Below are 21,468 nucleotides of genomic sequence, written 5' to 3'. Positions count from 1 at the left end.
TTCTACTCGTAAAACCAAAAAACTTAAAATATTATGTTTGCTTTTTTGTTTAAATAATGAAGGGCTATCGTCCCTTCCACAGACTGAAGCACCTTACAGCATGACTGCACACCCCCGTGTGCCAGAGCACATGCTACATCTTGTACGTACGCTTAGAGCGATGCTGGGTGATGCAAAGGCTCCTGAACGCTTGCTAGCCGAATGCAACGGAGGTGGTGACCAGGTCCCAGTAGATCATTAAAAATATTGATTATAAAATTATGCCAAAACCATTTCTCAAACATTAAAAATTTGCAAAAGAAATTGAATGCACTATTTTTAACTCTTTCTATTGTAGTAAAAATAGCTGCTACTCACTGAATCGGACCAAAACGGCAAATTTGGTCGGGATTCACACTATCACTACAGGACACAAAATGGATGACCTGCCGGAGGGCCTGTTGGCGCACCTCTTCTCGTTGCTGTCCGCCCGAGACGTGCTCCAGGTAACCTCTACGTGTCGGTCCCTATCTCCGTCAACTCCATGCGTCCAGTTGGCCCTAGAGCGTGTCATCACTCGTCGCTTTGGGTCCGTCTCGAGCTTTCTAGATGCCTCATCATCCCATTGGCCTCGGTCTCTCGCTGTACTACGTGGAGTCGAAGTGCTGCACATCAAGGAGCTTCTGGCGCACTCGTCTTCCTGGTCCTTCGAAGACGTGGCCTCATGCTCTCCCAGCTGCGTTGTCGTGAGCCGCGCGTGGCTTGGCGCCTTCAAAAAGCGCTGCCAAGCCTTCGAGCAATTCTTACAGCAATTCCGCCGAACTAAAAGACAACAGAGACGGCAAAATGCCGCTAAAAAGAGGGAAAATATCGTCTCCGAAAAGCTAAAGCTTGCGACTAATTCATCTCTCACCGAGGCTGGGGCCATGATCGTGTGCGCCCACAACGCGCTGCTTCCCGCTGCTCAGTGCGTGGGTCGCAGTCGACGCGCTATTATCAGCGGTGACGTGTTCAGGGAGATTTCGGTCTACGCGCCGGAGCTTAAAGGTTTCAGCTTGAGGTCGTGTTGTGACTGCAACACTTGTGTACTAGAGCAAGAGGCGAGGGAGCTGGAGGCCGAGGAGAAGAAGAGAGCGAGGTTTGACACGGAAATTGCTGGGTCTGAGGACATGCTGGAGCTACTACAGAGGAAGAACGGGTTCCCGAAAGGACTATTCTCACCAGTGGAGACAGGAGGAAGGAGACAGCAATTGGCACCGCATTGGTCCGTGGGTGGAAGAAGCAAGTACGCGACGTACTTCCTGGTACCCAAGAAGTGGCTGAACAAATGGCGGAAATTTGTTCGCAGTCAGGGAGATGACGCCCCAGGGCCAGTGCTGAATGCTGAGCTTGTATGCTTGTCGCACCAGAAGACCATTGTGCCGCCCTACATCTCCATGTTCTTGTCGGGGTTTTCTCTGGAGCAGTCACTCAAGGCTACGCAAGCGTAAGTTGTACCTGCTGGCTGGGTATAGTTAATACTTTTCGAACTTACTGATCTTTCTTTGTTGGACGTGTAGTCTTGGTTCCACGCCAGCTCGTCAGTACGAGATCGTGACGTTCGGCGAGTGGGAAGCGCTCTACGATCGATATTGTGCTGAGTTTGCGGTAGGCTTTGACGTGGTCAACGGGGCGTATCACTGGAGGACACAGGAGTGCCAGGTGTGCAATTACGGCATACCATCGTCTAATCAGCCAAACTCACGGCGCTGAATGAAGTCGTGACAAGTTTGCGCACTACATGTAGAGGCTGGTTCGTTGCTGCTTCAAAAAAGCTGAAGTAACACAATGCTGAGTCGTCGAAGAATCGAAACAGAGCATGCCTACAGTATAAGTATGCACGTATATTCACGAGCCTTCAACCCAGAAAAACAAAAGCAGTGAACTCTGCTGATTTAGTCGCACTTGAGATCTGGATCGTCATCTGGGTTGACCTTTGATGAAGTAAACTCAGGATGGCGTTCACTAATTGACTGATCCGCAGCTTCCTCGTCGATTTTAAACGTGATGCTGGCATCTTCAGATTCTCCTTCCATGAGCTTAGCCCGCCGAAAGGCTTCCAGTATAGCGGGTACGCTTAAGTTATTTAAGCTCAGTTGACCACCGTAACGCAGCATTTGAGCTTCATAGGCAGCGTAATTGAAGGCTTGGAACCACCGCTTCCGCACTTCTTCTTGAACATGTTTCTTACGCTGTGCAGTCGTCTCGGTGAATATTCGTCGTGACTCTGCTAGCCCTTCCCCAATAATCATACTGATCCCAAACATTGTGACAGCAATGCACGTTCCTACCAGCAGGAAGCTTAGCAACTGTACGTTGATCAAGGACTCGATGTTCAGATCGTTCAGCCGAATCATAACTCCGAGCCACAACGTGAAGAAGAGTTGCAACTGCGTGATACTCGCGATGAGATTATCAGAGTAGCCGTCGTACGGCTGGAAGTAAAGCAAGAACCACATTGTCGTCAAACTGTAGCATACAGGAACGCGTAAGTACTTTAAACCAGCCCACAATCCCTTCAAACCAAACGTACCAGACAGCTAGCGCCAGTAAAACTTGTTCCACACTTCCGTTTTCCACGAACACAATTACACCACTGAGGAAAAGCTTTCGGGAAAGATCCACGACTTCAAACCACCAGTAGTCGTGTGTATCTGCATTAAAAAATAACAGCACAAGCATTAGTGTGTGCTCGCTTCAAGTTTTAATTTGGTAGCTACTGTACTCACATTCGGCGTAGATGAAACCCAGTCTAGCTTGCACTGTCGAGTCCTTCAACAACAGAAATTGTGAGCTTAAAATATAAGATATTCGGGGTTATGATGGCGTACTGTTAAGTTCTTGCGCTTCATGTACTTCGCCAGCTCCTCGTCCTGCACCTCAACGTTGTCCATATCCCGAACAAACCTTCCATCTTCAATATGTTGTTCGTCCACTTCCTTTAGCCACTTCTGCCGTTGTACGCGCATCTGAGGCTTCCGTAGTAACTTGATACGTGCAGCAACGCCACGGTCCTGGGCTAGCCAGATCAAAAGCCCGAAAAAGAATGGAATTCCCACGACCCACACGATGACTCCGATCGTCGCGATCATACCAAACACCGCCCATTGACCATTGTAGCAGATCAAACGTCGATCTACCACGAGGTAAAATACGTCGCCAACCTCCTGGCAGTTGTAGACTGTCAGTATAGTCTTCGAAACAGACGGGTAGAGGAAGAGGGCCATCCAGCAGTACAGCTTCAGACATTTGTTTCGATACGTGAGATAATTCATGCGTAGCTTCACTCGAGCTTGCCAGACACGAAGATTACCACGAATTGTGCGATCAAGCAACGCACCCGAGAGCACGTGTCGTTTAGTCGGGCACTTGGTATGCACTGATCGAAACAAACCCAAATACGGCGTTCGGACTTGGGACATTCCGAATTTTCGCTTCAGCGCTCGTGTCTCTCTGATAGTTGAGAGGGCAGCCGTGTTTTCATTTTCTAGACCACCTTTTGCTGCTTCCACTGGAATTGAAGAGCTCGAACGGTTATAGAAATTATACGTCCGCCACCAGCTGCGAAGTAGGCGAAGAGGGTTGAAACTCTCGTCGTCGTTTTGAATCAACTCACTTTCCAGAACTGGAAGCCCGCAGCGAAGGCAGTTACGAGGAATTAGCTGCAGTTTTGAGCGATAATTGCGCGTTCCAGCATAAAAATACGCCGTGATGACAGTAAGGGCAAGTACAACCAGGCTCACCGTCACTCTGGCGTAAGTAAAAAAAAACACGTAACACAAACACTTGTCAGTTAACGGCGAGCTAGTTATCACTGTATAATTAACAAAACTCACGTGAAGTCGAAGTAGAAGTTTTTCGTTACCACACAATCAATTCCAGCAATTGCCACCAGATCCTAGTCATAAAGTTCACGCATGTTATAGTCAAGTCAAACACAGCCAATTGACCAACCGTTCCGTACCAGATTGAACTTCTGAGAAACATTCATAACGTCTTGAACATTGGATGACCATTTCACGACGAAAGAGCTCTGGAAGTTGCCGAATATCTGAAAGAACCCAATAAAAATCTTGAACTTGCTGGGGTTGACTGGGAACGTCCGTGGTGGAGGACTCACATCCACTCCGAAAACCATTTTCGCGTTTCGTTTCTGGTATTTCTTGAAGAAGGTAGTAAGTTTGTTCTTCACTTGATCCACTCGGCCTACCACTGCCATAGATTGTCTCCGATATTTCGCCCCCGCACGTATAGCGATGTGACCTTTCTTTGAATCGGGAGCTTTTAGCCGCCTATCAGCTTCAGCTTTTGCAAGAAGGCCGATTTCTGTGAGGTCACGCAGATAGAATCGCACACCAAATACTCCTCCGATAAGCGCAAGGACCAGCAGCACAGGAATGACAAAATTCTGCCACTTGATCGAAGCTCGGACTTCAGCATTTGCCTCATTGCATGCTGTGCAGCATAAAGCAAAAGATCTTAGACCAGGAGTAACACTTTGCTAGACTTCAGTGCAATGAGAGACTTACGCAAACACTTAATTATCCCTGGCACGCTTGTATCCATCAGCACACACGGAACAAATTGCCAGGTCGTATCCAGTGGTACACGATACAGTGCTCACTGCTGCTGTGTGTGCGAGCATTTGAACCGAAACATCAGCTTGACATGCGCCTTCAACCTGTAGGCAAGATAGCAACTGTCAGAAACCAATGCGTACCCCTCAATATATAAGCCTCGAAAGCTTACAGCACAGGTGTAGAAGGTTTTTCCCGACAAACAGGAGAATAGGCGATCTGCTGACCAATACACGTTGAAGTCATTCAGATTTGAGCACTCGTAGATCACATCTGAGAGGTTCTTGCTTGGGTTGCCTAACGCAATCTTTTTGCACGGATCTTCGTCCTTCCACAGGGATGGTTTATTGCAACTAGACTCTCGCTTTGTTGCGGGGGCTGAAAAGAGGTAGTACCCTTCCTCCGTACGTGGGGATATCGTTCCGAGTTCCTCTGCAATTGTATCGATCGCTCGGCGCACATTCATATTACACTTGGCACCAGAAGGGCAGTCGAAACACTTTTTTCCATCCAAACTGCAGCAATGAAAACAAAAATATTTAGTCGAAAGGTTTTAGCTGAACCACTTTGAAGACGCGAGGTAATACCTGTACATATTCTTCGAACAGCGTTCACAAACCCTGGAAACACATAAATATCAGTGTCACAAGCGCATTACCAGTCGAACAGAGAACTAGAGCTCACCCCTGGTTGACTGAATACCCTGGCTGACACTGCAGCAGCTTTACACTTTGCTCGAAATACCGCGGTTCGGAACTTGGTAATGTGCACGAGATATCTGTAGTGTAAACTCCTTCTTCGGGGGTTCTGTTGGCTGCTGTGAAGCTGGCCCCACGGTAGGAGATAACGCCAACAGAAGAGCGCACCAGAGCTCGTGGCTCAAATAATAATCGCTCGGTTTGCTCACTGCACAGACCGTCACTCACCATGCACTCGGTCTGATTATCGAGCACTTCAACTTGCCCGTAAAGATCCACAGCCTTGAGTCGAGGCCACACATGCACTGTCTTCTCTAGGCTTTCGTTACGTGTTTTAATCACTTCAATCGATTCCTCATCAGGTGGCTCCAGTATAGGCACGCCGCTGGTCATGTTTTCAGGCCACCACATCACATGGACATCGCGCGTATTGGTTGCAATATCGTACACTTTGTTGGATACCATCGTGCAGGATGTACATGGATAAATAGGCGAGAGATCTTCATCATCCGATACCCAGAAGATGCACCCTCCACTGGGTGCAGTGTTCTCTTTACAAATGATTCCAGTAATTGTGGCGTTATCAATCGACTGATAATACATCGCACCTCCTCTAGTAAACGCCGCATTCTTGATAAGTTTCGTGTCCACGATGTTGGTCGAAGACTGATCTTGAGAATAAAGGGCACCACCAAATACGGCGCTGTTACCATCAAATTCCCCAGCTTTTAAAGTAACAATTGCTTGGTCCGTCATAAAGAGAGCCCCACCATTCTCGCTGGCTCGGTTAGTACGAAAGTTCACTGACGTCAGTACAATAGTGGATGTCCCGGACACTGCCATGGCTCCTCCGAAATGAGCCGCATTGTTCTCAAATGAGGTTTGCAGCGCAATCGTGACTTTTACTTTGACGGTTGTTGCAATCGCCCCTCCGTTTTGATCTGCAGTATTCCCAGTGAACACCGAGCTCATGATCGCTGCCGAACCACCACGATCCAAGTGAATTGCACCACCAACTAATGCAGTGTTGTTTACGAAGGTACAGCTTGTGAGCTTCACGATGCCATCAATCGAAGAAATTGCACCGCCTCCTTCGTTTTTCCCGCTGGTTGTCACCCCACCATTTCCCACGAACTGAGACTTGTAGCCAGCAAAAACCGCCTCTCGTCCAACCAAAACACCTGGAGATGCCCGATATACACAGTAATTAGTCAACGTTGTTTGTGTCGTGAGCAAATGGCCTCGTACCGCATCCTTCTCCATGAGCGAAGTTGCGTTGTATGGAAGTGCCATTCAGAGTGACAGCGTTTTTGTCGCCCGTGTCAATGAAGATTCCGCCTCCAGAGTCATCTGCAAAGTTGTCCGATATTTCTGAGCCTAACGCATATAGTTTTGATGAGGATTCGACATAAATCCCGCCCCCAGACGTTTTACAATCTAAAAAAATACTCTGTTAATAAAAGAATTTCACACAAGCTATTCGAGCAGACTTACCACTGGATACGACTTTGACGGAAACGAAAGAGGCTTGGGCGCTGTTCGATAAGCACAAGCTTCCTCCACGTTCGTTTGCTGAGTTGGAGCTGATTTCGGAGTCTTCAGTGTAGAAAAACGCGTTAGCGTTGATGTACACCCCTCCTCCAGCGTCTGCCGATCCGCGTGTTGCGTACGATGAAAGCAGCTTTAAAACCGAATCTCTGTCCGAAAGATAGATGAGATCTCCCTTTTGAGCGTCGATCTTTCTTGGGGCTCGGTCTTCAGCGTATTTGAAGCCGACAAGGTTTTCGAAAAGATCTGGCCACGTTTCCGTGAAGAATCTATCAGCGTCGCGCGTGATATTTGTGTCAAGTAGGCTGATCTGGGAGGATTTGACTCCAGCGATGGAGCCTCCGACCGGTGCATTGTTTGACAAGAACAGGCACCTGTCTGCTGTGACAGTGGAAGGTGCCTCTGGGTTGACACGTTTATCACAGTAGAGTCCGCCACCGATACCCGACTCAGCATTTCCCGCGTTATTCTTCACCACCAGTAAAACTGAACTGTGCAAATTCACTCCATAGAGCGAAATAGCCCCACCACTGGTTCTTGCCGAGTTGTTGTAAAATACGCAGCTCAGGAGGCCGACTTCGGGTAACAAAGTTGAGCTTTCCGCCCATAACCCACCGCCACGATCGCTTGCAATATTCCCGATAAACCCAACATTTTCAATTACCGTCTTGGCCGCGTCACTAACAGCGATGCCTCCACCTTTTACGGCCGAGTTATTAGCAACAAGAGAGTTTGAAATTGTGGCATTACCACGACCCATAACAAAGACACCAGCCCCTTGTCCGAACTGTAAATTTGCGCCAGAAATTACTGACCCTGACAGAGTACAGTTGCTGGTACAATTCATCAAGACATTTTCCCCGTTTCCACCCTTCGGATCGATAATATTCGCGTCAATACGTGATCTTTGGCTCGCAGCATCACCCCAAGATAAAAAATTTGCAGGCTGAAGCACGCTATTCAAACATACGCCACCTGCAGTTGGGGCGACGTTTTCGGAGATTTCCACGTTCGAGTGATACACAGTCGCCTCAAAGAGCATAAGCCCACCACCTGATTCGCCAGCTTGGTTCTTAGTTACCCAGGAGTCCCGAAACACGCAGTTAGCGCCAGATCCAAAGAACAACCCACCACCCGAAGTTGATGCTGTCGACGACGAAATATCCGCATTCAGTACAACGCAAGAATCCGCATTCTGAGCTGCTAGCCCACCCCCAAACGTTGATTTGCTGTCGGTAACTACGAAGTCACTGACGACCGCTCCTTCTCCATCCACGAAAATACTTCCTCCGTATTCGTCAGCTCGGTTTTGGGCCAAGAATGCAGCATTCTGACTCATGCCAGCACTCTCTTCGGTCGAATATTGGTAGAATGTTGACGCGTTTAAGTAAACTCCTCCACCTCGGAGAGATTCACAGCTTTCGATTTTCAATGCGTGGTGCTTTACATCGGCATTCATGATCGAAATTCCTCCACCAACACCTTGAGGAGCGGAGCAAGACCGAACTATTGAGGACTTTAATGATAAAACACCAGTCTTAACAGACAGCCCACCCCCTCTCTTCGAGGCTGTATTTGAAGTGATGATAGCTCCGTCCAGTGTCGAGATACCCAATGTAGCAACTCCGCCACCTTGTTCTCCATTATTCGCGCTCACTGTAATAGTACCCGAAAGGCTCGAATCGATAGCAAAGACCCCTCCACCAACTACGGCCCCGTTGCTATTGACAGCCACAGATTTTACCTGGATTATAGAGGATTGAGCATAGAGCCCGCCACCGCTTGTAGTTGCCTTGCATTTAATAATTTTCACCGAATTTATCGTCACTAATGAAGCTTCTTGTACAGCCACGCCACCTCCACGAGCAGCTGAGCAGTCGTGCACATCGAAAAATTGGATTGAGCTCGGAGATCCAGTAATGTACACACCACCTGCCGCAGAGTTGGCTAGACCGTCTCGAACTACAGATGCCACATCACTAGATCCGACTACTGAGCTGGATTTGATGTACATTCCGGCACCAGTTGTTGCCGTACAGTCTGCAATCAAAGCATGCAGTAGCGATAATTTACTTCCCGTGTCAACGTACACTCCACCGCCTATCGGCGCATCACATTTCTCGAAAGCAGGATTGCTTAACGTTGCAGAGCTGCGAGAAAACGCGGCACAACCACCGGATACGGTAGCTGAAGATGAAACAGCATGAAGGTTTTTCAGGCGGAGTTAACCCCAGTCACCGGCATAAAATCCTCCTCCAGTAGCTGATCGCAAAAACAAAGTTAGCTATCAAGCCGACTCGCAATAAATATATCTACGTACCAGCAGTACAGCCCAAAATTGTTGAAGCCAAGCTATTCTCGAACGAACCGTTTGATACCATGTAAAGTCCTCCGCCATAGCGACCGGCATGATTTGTCTGTATCGGCGAGTTGTGCAGCACCAGATTTGCCGTATTAAGTAGCGCAATCCCTCCACCATCATTGGCTGCATGATTGCCTTCGATGTTGACGTCCGAGAGTGTCGAACTTCCACTTGTGCCTACTAGGCCAGCCCCCACTAGCGCTGTGTTTTCGAGAAGGTTCAGTGCTGTGCCTGTAAAAATTCCAGCGACGCAGAGTCCACCCCCATTGTATGAGGCACTGTTTTTCCACAACTTACTATCTTTATCACCGCTTATCGAAACAGTATTCTGCGCGTATATACCACCGCCTTGACTTGCCGAACAGAGCTTAACGACCGAATGATCAAGCGTTAAACGTGACCCATCCAAGAAAATAGCACCTCCTTTAGCAGCAGAGCAGCTTGTGATCTCCACGTTAGTAAAAACTAGCTGGGACTGGTACCCATATATGGCTCCTCCATTCTGGTGAGAATTCGCATTCGTGATGACCATATTCTTCATCCGAACAGACGCATCCGAAGCTCGAATTGCACCGCCATCGTTACTTGCTAAAGTATTCTGCAGAGTGAGCCCTTCCAGTTGGTTTGGCTCAGCGCTACTAGTGATTATCAAACCTCGGAGTAGGTTCTTGCAATCGATAATTGTTGGAATTGGGCCTCTCAGTCCTCGAATGAGAAGACCAGCGGTAGAGACAGTAACACCGCAATTATCAGCCCCACTGTAAACGCCGGGATAGAGTAAGATAGTTTGTCCAGACGTGGCGAGCTCAAGAGCACGTCGCAGCGACTTGACAGCTTTCGGATCTGTGCCAGTTGTACAAGTATCCATCCTCTCACCAGTTCCCTGTGTATCATCTCCGCTTTCACTCACGACAATTACGTCATTCTGGGACTGGAGGCAAACCGGGTCACAGGTTGTCGATGTACATGTTGATAGATCTTCAGGACAGATAACTGCATTTATACAGCTTTCTCCAATAAATCCACTAAAGCACGAGCAAGAACCTTTGCGACAAGCTCCATTCAGTGAGCAAAACCCGTTGGACGAGAGAGGGCAGGGAGCTGAAACAGACTCTACGGCATCCGCTGCATCGACAGCCTCATAGTGTAGAGCCATCCCTTCGTAAGCCACACTACCATCCGACGTAAATTCGAGCGTCACACTATCCAAACCAGGCCCAGTTGACACAACAAAGTCTCCTTTTCGATGGCATCCTCCCTTCCATAACTGCTTCGTCACACCGCCTTTTGTCACGCTAATAGTTAAGCTGTCGTGGTCACATTCAAGCCAAAATATCGAGAACTACGTGTCGGTCACCAAAACAAGTATTAGAACTCTGAACCGCTATAATGCATCAACCAAGACTTACACTGATCAAAACACCTGCTTGATTGTGTGGGGTGATGGTCCATGTCTCGTGATCCAAGTTCTTGTAATCGTGCCAGTGGATGTGACCCTTGTTTCCCACGCAGTCGAAACCACTTGTTACTGGGGGCAGGGCGGTAAATGTTGTGGCTTCACTTAAAACGCTGATAGAGCCGTCGAATCGGATAACTTGGACTTGATATATGTACGTAGTGCCCACGACAATTTCGTCTTCGTACGTGATATCTTCTCCATTGTCAACGTAGAACTTTCCATCGCGATATAGGAGGTAGCTGACCGCATCATCTTCAGTCTCCCAAAACACATTAGCCACTTTACGGGAGTCTACAAGTACATGTAACCAATACAGATCACGTTACTCAAAGCATACAAACGATCACTTCTACTAAAACTCCAGTTCTTACGGCAACCAACTTGTGGTGGTGAAGGTTGATGGGCGTAGAGCGGCGTCCGAAAGAAGACCGTCTTACTCGCTTCTCCTGGTTCGCCAGCACCAGTGACCGCTCTCTATTAACACACCATATCATCAATTAACACGGTACATAAGACAATAACTCTGGGCAGTACTTACCACCGTGGCAGCGTACTCTGTCTGGGGAATCAACTCTTCGATAGTAAGGATGTGCTCATCAACTGAAGTTGTACCAGAATATGTAGCGCTTGGGCTCGAAATCTGTACGACATTCAATAGGTATGTATCCACATAGCCACCACCAAAGTCGATACAAGGATCCCAGTGAATTGTTACAGAAGTATTCGACAACTCGGCCACATGGACATCTTGAGGAGCTAGTGGGAGTGAGGTGGTCTCAGTAGTGAACGTGACGGCGTTGCTCGGTGGCGACATCCCGACGGGGTTGTAAGTGACCAGAGTCACTGTGTAGTCCGTAATGGATAGTAGATCTCCAACAGTGCATGAACGGATCATTCCCTCGCAGCTCCCAACTTCCACATCCAATCGTTTCATACTAAGTCGATATAAAGTTAAGGGAACTCCTCCCGTGTCGACAGGATCTATCCAAGCTAGAGTAATAGCACCACCCGTAGCTCCTGTCACTGTCGGTGGCTCTGGGGCACCTGGCACCGTAGCCACTGAAGTTGCAGTTCCAATACCGTCCGTGATAGCGCTTACTCCAACGTCATTAGATACTTGAATAGTGAACGCGTATGTTGTCAAGGGAAGAAGCCCTCCTGCTTGAAGATAGATAAACGCTCCATCATCCACAGCCAGCTCCCTAGTCGTCAGACGCCGACGCTTTGAAGCCGCAATGGGGTTACTTTGCAACCGACGCACAGCATCTGCTGGGACTTTAAATCCATTCCCATACACAGTGCACACTAGGTCGTCAGCTTTTACTCCTCCGGTGTCGTTTGGGACTTTAATTTCGAGTGTAGCAGAACCTCCAGACGATTGGAGAACAATCGGATCGCCAGGCAACGAGGGTGAAGACGGTAAGGTAGTTGAAAACTTTTTCACACTGGCGTCGGACCCGGTTCCTAGACTGTTCCCAGAATACACTTTGAATTCATAGACTCGACTTGCAAGTAGCCCACCGAAGCTTATTTGCGGTAAGAGTGACTCGAGTACCAATTCAGGGCTTCCACTCGTATCCTGTGCGTGTACAGAGTAATACGAAATGGGGCTTCCGCCATCATCTTCCGGACTTTTCCACGAGAATTGAACCATACCACCCGTTGCATTAATCCTTGTCAAGTCGCCCGGTGGACCCGGTGCAGATACAAGAGTTGTTCGTAGTGAGAAGATTGTCGAATTACTGGAAGAACCAACTTCGTTTTTACAAGAAGCCATAAACAGATACTCGGTCATCTTCTGCAGCTTCGTTTGCCAATAGCTGATGGCTTTGTCGTCGTACACTTGCGTCCATATTGGCGTTGTTCTACTTGGGCTCATGTAGATCTGGTAAGTCAGATCCTGGGCACTCCCTCTGTCGTTTGGCGGTTTTAACTCCACGTGAATCCCGCCACCGGTGGCCCCAGTAGATCGTATCAGCTGGATTGGCATTGGCTTGGATGCCTTCTCAGTCGTGTATTCGACTTGCACAGGAGGTTGTTCATCGGCTCCAGGACACGCAGATGCATCATTCAGTGGGATGTAGTAGAAATTGTAGGTGCTTTCGGGGGCCAATCCACCGATCTCCACAGTTACTTTTAACTCGAATTCACCTTGCGATATGTAGTGGTATAACGTTCCTTCCACCTATAACCAAAGAAATATTAGTCTCGATGCAGTCCTTACATACTCCTCTACAAAATACTATACCATTGTGTTGTTTATGTAAAACTCATAGCCTGTAATTGGTATCCCACCTGATCCAGCCAGTGCGTTAGTTGCTACATGTACATTGTTTTGCAAAAATTAAAGGCGTCCGCGTACCGGTATCATCGGGCCAGGAAATACGCACATGAAGTGCACCACCCGTCGCATAGTCGAGATCAGGTTCTGGTGGCCTTCCAGGTCGGGTAGGTGCCGCTGTAGTGTAGCTCGCCATCTCACTAAATGTTCCACGCACGAATACGTCGTATTCGTCACCATTTTGCAGCTTTGTGGTCGCGATTGCCCCGGCATCGGTGCTAAATGACGCCGAATACGCGAAAGTGTTGTTGGATTGGACTTGAGCTGTGTCAACCTCGAACAAATACCCCTACAAAGCAATGTAATGTGATAGTTAAATAGACAGAAGGCAACCGAGCGAATAGCTACACAACGACTTACGCCAAAATCGAAGTACCCGCTCTTCATAATCTCAGTCGTCACATTGTCCGAAAGAGTGATCCTAGAATCGGAGATTGAGATTCTTCCCCAAGTGATGGCGTTTAGAGAGTCTTCAAGGTGTGATATCGCCACCATATCGTAGGTACTATCCGCCGCCAAGCGGTAAATCGTGACCTGCAGGTCGTCTGCTACATAGTAGGCCTGACGAAATCTATCGCCAAGACCTTGTTTGCGGTAGTAAATCATGTATGAAATATTCTTGTGACCACCTGCAAGCATACCACACCTCAGTTTTCATGGTGGAAGAATTTTACCCCAATAACTACAATACACACACCTGTGTCGAGCGGAGGCAAGAGATCCAACGTTATTTTACCACCTCTTCGAGAAGATTGTAAAGCAGGGAGTCGGGGTGGACCAGGACGTGAGAAGGGTCCACTCTCAAACGAGAATGGCTCGGACATATCTCCAACTCCGACGACGTTAATTGCCTGATATCATGAATGAACTATGTGATGAGCGCTTCTACTTATCTAAAATTTGAATAGGGCTAACAAACCTGTGCTCGTATAGTGTATACAGTGTTTGGCTTGCTCACACTAACTGGTATAATCGACGATTGGTGTCCAGTGCCATTGAAAGCCACCTAAGAACAAGCAAAAGAGTGTCAACACAACTGAGACTTTGATACACAATACCGTAATTTACTTCATACCTGGTAGTCGCCATCTTGGTCGGCCAGATATACCACGTATCCGGTTATAGAGGTTCCCCCAGCATCACTTGGAGCCGCAATCGAGACGGTTAGTAAGCCACCCGTGCGATTCAGTAAAGAAATGTGTTCAGGTGGTCCTGGTGTGGTCAGATTTGTTGTCGAAAACGTGACGCTAGCGCTGTCAGCGCCCCGTCCAATACTGTTGATTGCTGAAATGGTGAAAGCGTATTCACTTAAAACATTTAGCCCCCCAAACGGCAGTATCGAAGCATTCGTAGGCGTAGTAATCCATTTTGCAGTTTTAGCATCACGAATAGAAATGTTGTATGCGGCAATCCAGATATTTTGTCCGCCAACATTCAGAGGAGGTCCCCACTTCAATCTCAGCATTCCTCCTGTCGCTTTATCAAGTGTCGGAACTTTCATCACTCCTGGCACAGAGCGATCACCATCATCCAATATTTCAACTTTAACCACGTTGTTTGGTCCTACTTTGGCCGCTCCTGTTGCAATTTCGAGTGTAAGATAGAAGTACAAGTACGGGAACTCGTACACGTCGTTGTCCTTGATGACAATACTGGCAGATGAAGAAGTTTGGCCATCAACGAAGTCCACAGTAGTGGATGGTAAGCGAAATCCGATGTCAGGCTGCGATGTGCTGACCAGACCAGAGTATGCAACGATTTGGACGCTCACTGCTGTACTCTTGCCGTATTCACGCTGTAATGGAAGACTTAAGATGCGGGCGTTCTCCAGAACTGTCACCTCAGTTGATGCAAAGCTGATCATTCCAGCATCTCCATCGTCCACAATTGTGATTGTTATTGGTGTAGGCGGGAAAGGGTCACTACGATCCGCTGTTGTGTCAGTGAGAGTTAGAGCAACCGTCCGGGGGATCGGTTCATAGATGTCATTGTTGATGATCTGAACATCAAAATTCTTTACTGTCGTCTCTCCAACAAACGCGAATGAGCGCTCCGACTCTGGGGGCAACGTGTAGTCTCGACTGTAGACAGCGGACCCAGAAGTATTGGAATATTTACAGGTGATTGTACTCGAAGAACCATTCACACGTAGTAATTGGACAGTCACGCTAGTAACATCTCAAAGACAGTTGACGACGCCAATCTGTATGTAATGACGCCGCGTTGTGTCACGTCTGTTTCAGCTGATAAATCCGGTGTCCACTCACTCCTCCCCGCAGAGTTTCTGGCACGAGCTCGAAACATATAGTTATTTCCTGGAATCAGCTTCGGGATCTCGACGGTCGTAGTGTTTGTCTCCACTTGACCCGTTTCGGACGTGTTTAAATTGTTAAAAGAGATCTCGTAGACGACATCATCTCCTCCCGTATCGTCCGCTCTATCCCACTCAAAAAATACGGAGAACGCAGTTCGCAGTGCTACTCGAAGATTATTTGGCACCGAAGGAAGAGTTGCAGGACCCATAATCACTTTCATTTCATTGCTACGACCACTTCCTCCAATTGTTTCCACGGATGAAACAGCGGAGGTGGAGAAATAATACGTATAACCTGCATGTAAAGGGCCAATTTCAACCAACGTGGAGCGCATTGTTGTATCGCCCGGTTCCGTTTGACTTGTTGAATCCACTGCACGTATTCTCGATCCATTTTGATACAAGTTTAATCCTTTAAGCGGCGCTCCACCATTATCAATCGGGAAATATAACTTCAGCACGATCATCCAGCGTGTCAATCCAGTCAACTCAAAATACTGCTCTGGAACCTGTGGGGTTGCAGGCTGGGCGGCAGCTGCGTTGTTTACTATTTGAGTTGAAACAGAGCTTTTACCAATCTCGTTCCGAGAAGTCACAAGAACAGTATACATAGTGTTTGCCCTTACGCCATACGTAACATAAGATAATTGCGTGATAGGAATAGTTCTATCCAGCACAATATCCGTATCATTTCGCACCACTAAGTGAAAAGATGTCAGCGGCATACCACCTGAATTTGCGGCGGGTATCCAAGTAGCGGTGAATTTTCCACCCTTGGTGACAACGTCCAGTCGGGTGGGTGGGCTTGGAATGGTAGCGCCAGCTGTACTAGCAACAAGGGTTTCACTCACAGCACCGAGTCCAATGGAATTCATCGCACGTATAGTATACACGTAATCTTGCAGAGCTGCTAGCCCCTGGTCATCTAGAAACGTCATGGTGACACCATCGGCTGTAACATCAGCTCTCCAAGTGCTGTTACGAAACAACTTGTACGCTGAAATTGTGTCTCCGCCACTGTCCAAAGGGATTTGCCACGTTAATCCAATAGAACCACCGGTACGACTTGTTTGACTTAGTTTCAGAGGCTGGCTTGAAGCAGCAATTTCTGTTTTTGTACGTGCCGATACACCCGCACTCTGAGCACTTGTTCCAGCAGAGTTCCACGCACAGACGCTATATCCGTAAGCGGTATTCCTTATCAGCGATCCGCGTGTAAACGAAGTGCTTGTACCGTTATACAGGACAGCACTAGTGTCCGAATACAGGATATACGCAACAAAGGAGCCTCCTCCCGTGTCTTCGCTAGCGGTCCATTGTATCGTTTGAGTCCCGGAGGTAGCTACGGCCACTGCTAAACCGAGTGGAGTATCTGGCAAAGAGACAGCTGCATCCGTACTACTATGCAGGATCGTACGACTGCGGATAGCTGATGGATCTTCGCAGACACTCACCTCATTAACCCCCGAGACGGAAAATCCGTACGTGGAATTTGCCTGAAGCCCCACCACTTTTGCAGTTACTAATGTCGTATTCACACTGATGTCCGATACTCTTTGTCGAAATTGAGATTTGACTTCATACCCCAAGAAAAATGCCACATCGTAGGCTGTTATGTCTGTTCCACCAAAATCCACAGGCTGCGTCCAGGAAAGTGTGACTGATCCTCCAGTTCGCGACACTGCAACGAGGTTTGGCGCTTCATCCGGGAATGTCAAGAACGTTGTGGTCGCAACGAACACATCACTTAATTCACTGGTCCCCTAGCGACAAACAAGAATAAAATAAAGTTAATTGCTGCTAAAATATCTACAAGAATATCATGAAACTTACCACTTTGGTGGTCACCTTGTACTGCAACTTGTATGTAGTCGAAAACGCTAGTCGTGTCGCGTAAAATGATGGAGTAACGCCTTGATATACTTGGCGGAAGACACTAGGGTATTGCGAGGATGTCATGAATAATGTGAAATACAAAAGAGGGGAGCCTCCATAATCCAGTGGCGGTGCCATCTCCACAAGGAATGCACCTCCAGTTGCCTTTGTAATTACCAAAGATGTTGGCTTTCCTGGCATAGAGACACCGGTCGTAGTAAATGTAACAGCCGGACTCGCTTCTCCGATAAATCCGTTTTTGTTAATGGCTTCAACTGTGGCGCTGTAGCTAGTGACTGGGTCCAGCTTACCGACAGACAAGGTATTTGTGACTGTGTTGTACGACCCGACGGGTTTGTTGTCAGTACTGGTACTCACATTCACTCGATAGCTGCTGATGTCAACTCCCCCCCAGTCAAATGGAGGCAACCACGACAATGTAACCATCCCTCCCGTTTGTGATTGTACCTGGGCACCGATGGGGCTCGACGGGGGCGTTGGTTCTTTCATTAAAATTGGTACCGGCGATGAATATTCGCCGAGGAAGAAAACCGTTTTTGCTGCTACCGAGAATTCATACCCACTCCTAGATTTCAGCTGAGGAATCAAGAAACTTAAAGAGTTTATCAACTGTTCGCGGGTTGATCCACTTTGCACTTCCACAACACGAAAAACATACGACAAATCTCCAGGGGTTTTAGCTCCTAGATACTCTGGAGCTATCCACGAAAGGTTAACCATTCCACCAGAAACCACAAAAACTTGAACACTAGTGGGCAGACCCGGAGGCGACGTATCTCCGTCGTCCAAAATCTCGACGGTAGCAAATCCAGCAGGGTCAGCAATAGCGATGCGCCCACTTACCACGTCCAGCTTCAATTTGAGCAGCTTTCGTTCTTGATAGGTTAAATCATTAATAATTGTAATGTTACATGACACTTGTGTCTCCTGGTCGGAAAATGCCACCGATGTGTTTGGAATTTTGTAGTCAACACCTTCGACTGCACCGTCGCCAGAAAATACTGGTATAATCACGAAGGTTCCGTTTCCACTGAATTGTCTTGACCTTACGATTGTTACAGAAAGTGTCGACACGGCTTCGGAAACAATATAGTGCTCTTTCTCGAATGCTACTACACCAGCGTCTCCATCGTCAGTGATGGTAACATTCACCGCCGAGATGTCTCCAATAGCTCCAGATTCGCCATTATACTCCTCGATTGAGACTGAGAAATATTTATCTGGGTCGTCGATCACGTCGTTGTTTTTGATTGGGATAGTTATCTGCTGGAGATTTGTGCCCCGAATAAAGTGGACTTGACCACTCGATTGGACGTAATGATCACCAGCTATTGCCGTTCCGTCTATCGTGGAGAATGTACAAGTAGCAGGCATGAAGCCACCCATGGAGCGAATTAGAGTAAGCGTCACTGATCCAGCATCTTCACGAATGTCGACTGCGCCTTCTTCAAAATTGATGACTCCAGGCGATACCGGATCGGTCGTCACAGAGATCCTTGTAGACCATGGGCCCATTCCAATCAAATTAAATGCACGAGCTTGAACCGTGTACATTGTGGCGGGCTCAAGTCCGGGTAGTACCACAGTATTCATTGTACTTGAGACCACATTACCATCGCTAATGCTTGAGTTAATCTCAGCTTCAAACTGGACTGCTGTTGCGTCTCCTCCGGTATCGTTTGGCATCGTCCACTCCACTTCAATTCGCTCATACGTCTTCGAGATCAGCTTTAAGCCCCAAACTTGTCCAGGTGCAGTAACCGAGTCGGTCGAAACAATCAGCGAGTCACTTTGTCCACCTGCTCCAACCGCGTTGGTTGCTGTTACAGCGACTGAGTAGAATGTAAGTGCAGTTAAGCCCACGAGGTCGTACTCAGTTTTCGAAATCCTCACCACATCCCTCAGAGTTCCATTTACATAGAAATTGTAATCCAGAACTTCACTTCCACCAAAATTTGGAGGAGGCAAAACTTCAAACTGTAAGCGGCCTCCTGTCACGCTTACCAGTCTCGAAAGTAGCATTTTATCCGGAATTGTTGCAGCCATTGTTGTGGTAGTTATTGTAGTAGCCTCACTTTTCCCCTTCGCGTTGACAGTCTGGATAGTAACGGAATATTCTACATCCGCATAAAGTCCAGTCACGGTGAACTCCGATTCCGTGGTATTGTAGGAATTAACCGGCACTAGTCCACGCATCACAGTTAAATCGAGGACAAGAAAAGGAATACCACCAGTGTCCTTGGATGGTATCAGCTTCAGCTTAATAAAGCCACTACCAGTTTCGACAGTGGCGGATGGAGCTCCAGGAACAGACGCGACGGCGCTGTGAGCAATGATCACTGCTGGCTGTGTGCTAGTGGCAACATCGTTGGAAGCAAATACCGAATAACTGTAACTCTTGTCAGCAAGGATACTGTTTTGATCTTGAAATGTTGCTGTTCCATTGACAGCTACGACCACGCCAGCCGCATTGTCATCGCGTAATACGTTGTACTGCTGCAATTTTGCACCTCCCGAGTCATCTGGCTCCTCCCATGCTAGCTTGATCATTCCACCCGAACCAACTGAAACTTGACGTAATGATTGCGGAGATCCCGGAGCACTAACAAAACCCGTAGTCACATTAATAGATAGAGAGTATAATCCAGAACCGCGAGAATTTTCTCCTGCAATCGCAAATTGGTACGTTGTGGAAGCATCGAAGCCATAGAGAGTGAGCGAAGTTTTCGTAGCGCTAACATTTGCCATCGCGTCAAGCTGGCTGTCTGCAAGGCCTCCTTTAATGATATACCACAGCAGCACTTCGCCCCCTGATGACCGTGGAGGGTCCCAAGCCAATGTAATAGATCCACCAGTCACTTGTACCCTCCGAAAGTTTTTCGGTTGTGAGGGAACAGAGCCGCTTTGGGTTGTGATAAGAAATTCTTCGCTTGGTGTCATGTCCTCATCGGGGCGACATAACGTTCTAAAGTTGTGACCAGATACGCTAAATGCATACTCGGTGTTTGCCAGTATGTTCGTGATCAACGCCGTTCGAGCTAATGATGTCCGGGCATCATACACAATTTTAAGAGACGACCAGGAACCGGTTGCGAGCTTGTGACGTGACTGTATCCTATACCCCACGATACCGAGTCCGCCCGAGTCTAGTGGAGTATTCCATTGTAATGTCAGCTCCCCTGGGTCCTCAAGAGCTACCGTGGGCGCTGTCATGCCACTAACTGGTGTGGGGCCAAAGGTCTTGTAGATTTTTTCCTCACTTGTCCAGCTCCAACCCTGAAAACAAAGGTGTGTTAAATAGCGTATTCAATAGCAGTACACCAAGCTATTACAATACCTGACTATTCTCCACGGACACTGTAACGAAGTACTCGGAATTTGATAATAAGCCGTAGATGGAAACATTCGCGATGTTTCTATCGTACGAAGTACTTTGAACAGTTCCCGTCTCATACAGACGATACGCTAAATCTCTTCCTATATGACGAGCGACGTTGACAGCGTAATGCAACAAAATGGAACCGCCACAGTCAACAGGAGCAAGTACACGGAAGTGTAGAGCTCCACCAGTAGCCGAAATCAATTCGGGGGCAGGCGGCTGCTTCGGTATCAAGACGCCCTCAGTCCAGACACTGATACTTGAATCCGGTCCACTTAAACCACCGCCATTCACGGCATGAATAGAAAACTTGTACTCTGTAGACGCTGATAAGAAACTAAAGGCCACAGTAAGATTTGATCCAGGTACACTAATGGTTCGTTGCTCGTTTGCGGCTCTGTTCAAAACTGTAACTTCGTAAATAGTGATCGGCATTCCGCCTATATCCAGCGGAGCTTTCCACGATAACTGTGCAAATCCACTTGTAACGGGGCTCGCGAGCAGGTCGAGAACTTGAGTTGGAACCGAAAGTGAGTTCGTTAACCCGTCGATGATCTTCCATTCACTAGTCCCGCTATCCGTACGTAGAGCTGCATTAACTGGATAACTTGTATTGAGATTGAGGCCACACGCATCGATTCTACTGAGCGCCGACACGACATAACCGTTTTTCTCGACTGTGTAGTTGGGCCCAGCACCCACACGGATATCCCACATCAGGGATGAGCCAATAAACCATCCGCCCATGTACGAAGGGAGTCTGAGCTCTATTCCAATACAGCCTCCTGTCGATGACACTTGAGTGATTTGAGGACGTGCGGGGGGACTCAAATGCCCTCCGTCCAATATTTCCACCGTCAAATTTCTACTATCCGA

General features: G+C 47.9%; 4 protein-coding genes across 4 annotated transcripts; 1 reads left to right on the top strand and 3 right to left on the bottom strand.

The window, feature by feature from the left end:
• Positions 1–416: 416 nt before the first annotated feature.
• On the top strand, positions 417–1,731 carry PITG_03283 (uncharacterized protein; the record flags this gene model as incomplete). Its single annotated transcript, XM_002906312.1, has 2 exons — positions 417–1,465; positions 1,539–1,731. The coding sequence occupies 2 exons, from the start codon at positions 417–419 to the stop codon at positions 1,729–1,731; spliced, it is 1,242 nt and encodes a 413-aa protein (XP_002906358.1).
• Positions 1,732–2,037: 306 nt separating this feature from the next.
• Positions 2,038–5,061, bottom strand: PITG_03282 (uncharacterized protein; the record flags this gene model as incomplete). The annotated part of the gene is made up of 9 exons (XM_002906311.1): positions 2,038–2,057; positions 2,120–2,487; positions 2,552–2,672; positions 2,748–2,790; positions 2,850–3,768; positions 3,855–3,916; positions 3,983–4,473; positions 4,573–4,641; positions 4,773–5,061. The coding sequence occupies 9 exons, from the start codon at positions 5,059–5,061 to the stop codon at positions 2,038–2,040; spliced, it is 2,382 nt and encodes a 793-aa protein (XP_002906357.1).
• A 4,092-nt stretch (positions 5,062–9,153) lies between these two features.
• On the bottom strand, positions 9,154–10,359 carry PITG_03281 (uncharacterized protein; the record flags this gene model as incomplete). Its single annotated transcript, XM_002906310.1, has 1 exon — positions 9,154–10,359. One exon carries the CDS (start codon positions 10,357–10,359, stop codon positions 9,154–9,156), a length of 1,206 nt encoding a protein of 401 aa, XP_002906356.1.
• A 5,879-nt stretch (positions 10,360–16,238) lies between these two features.
• Positions 16,239–18,767, bottom strand: PITG_03280 (uncharacterized protein; the record flags this gene model as incomplete). The annotated part of the gene is made up of 4 exons (XM_002906309.1): positions 16,239–16,242; positions 16,902–17,080; positions 17,504–17,524; positions 18,057–18,767. 4 exons carry the CDS (start codon positions 18,765–18,767, stop codon positions 16,239–16,241), a joined length of 915 nt encoding a protein of 304 aa, XP_002906355.1.
• Between the last annotated feature and the right edge of the window lie 2,701 nt (positions 18,768–21,468).

The sequence above is a fragment of the Phytophthora infestans genome, genomic scaffold, assembly GCF_000142945.1.
Source record: "Phytophthora infestans T30-4 supercont1.4 genomic scaffold, whole genome shotgun sequence".
Lineage (NCBI taxonomy): Eukaryota > Oomycota > Peronosporomycetes > Peronosporales > Peronosporaceae > Phytophthora > Phytophthora infestans.
The sequence above is the reverse complement of the archived record's forward strand: the minus strand, read 5'-3'. Positions and strand labels throughout refer to the sequence as shown.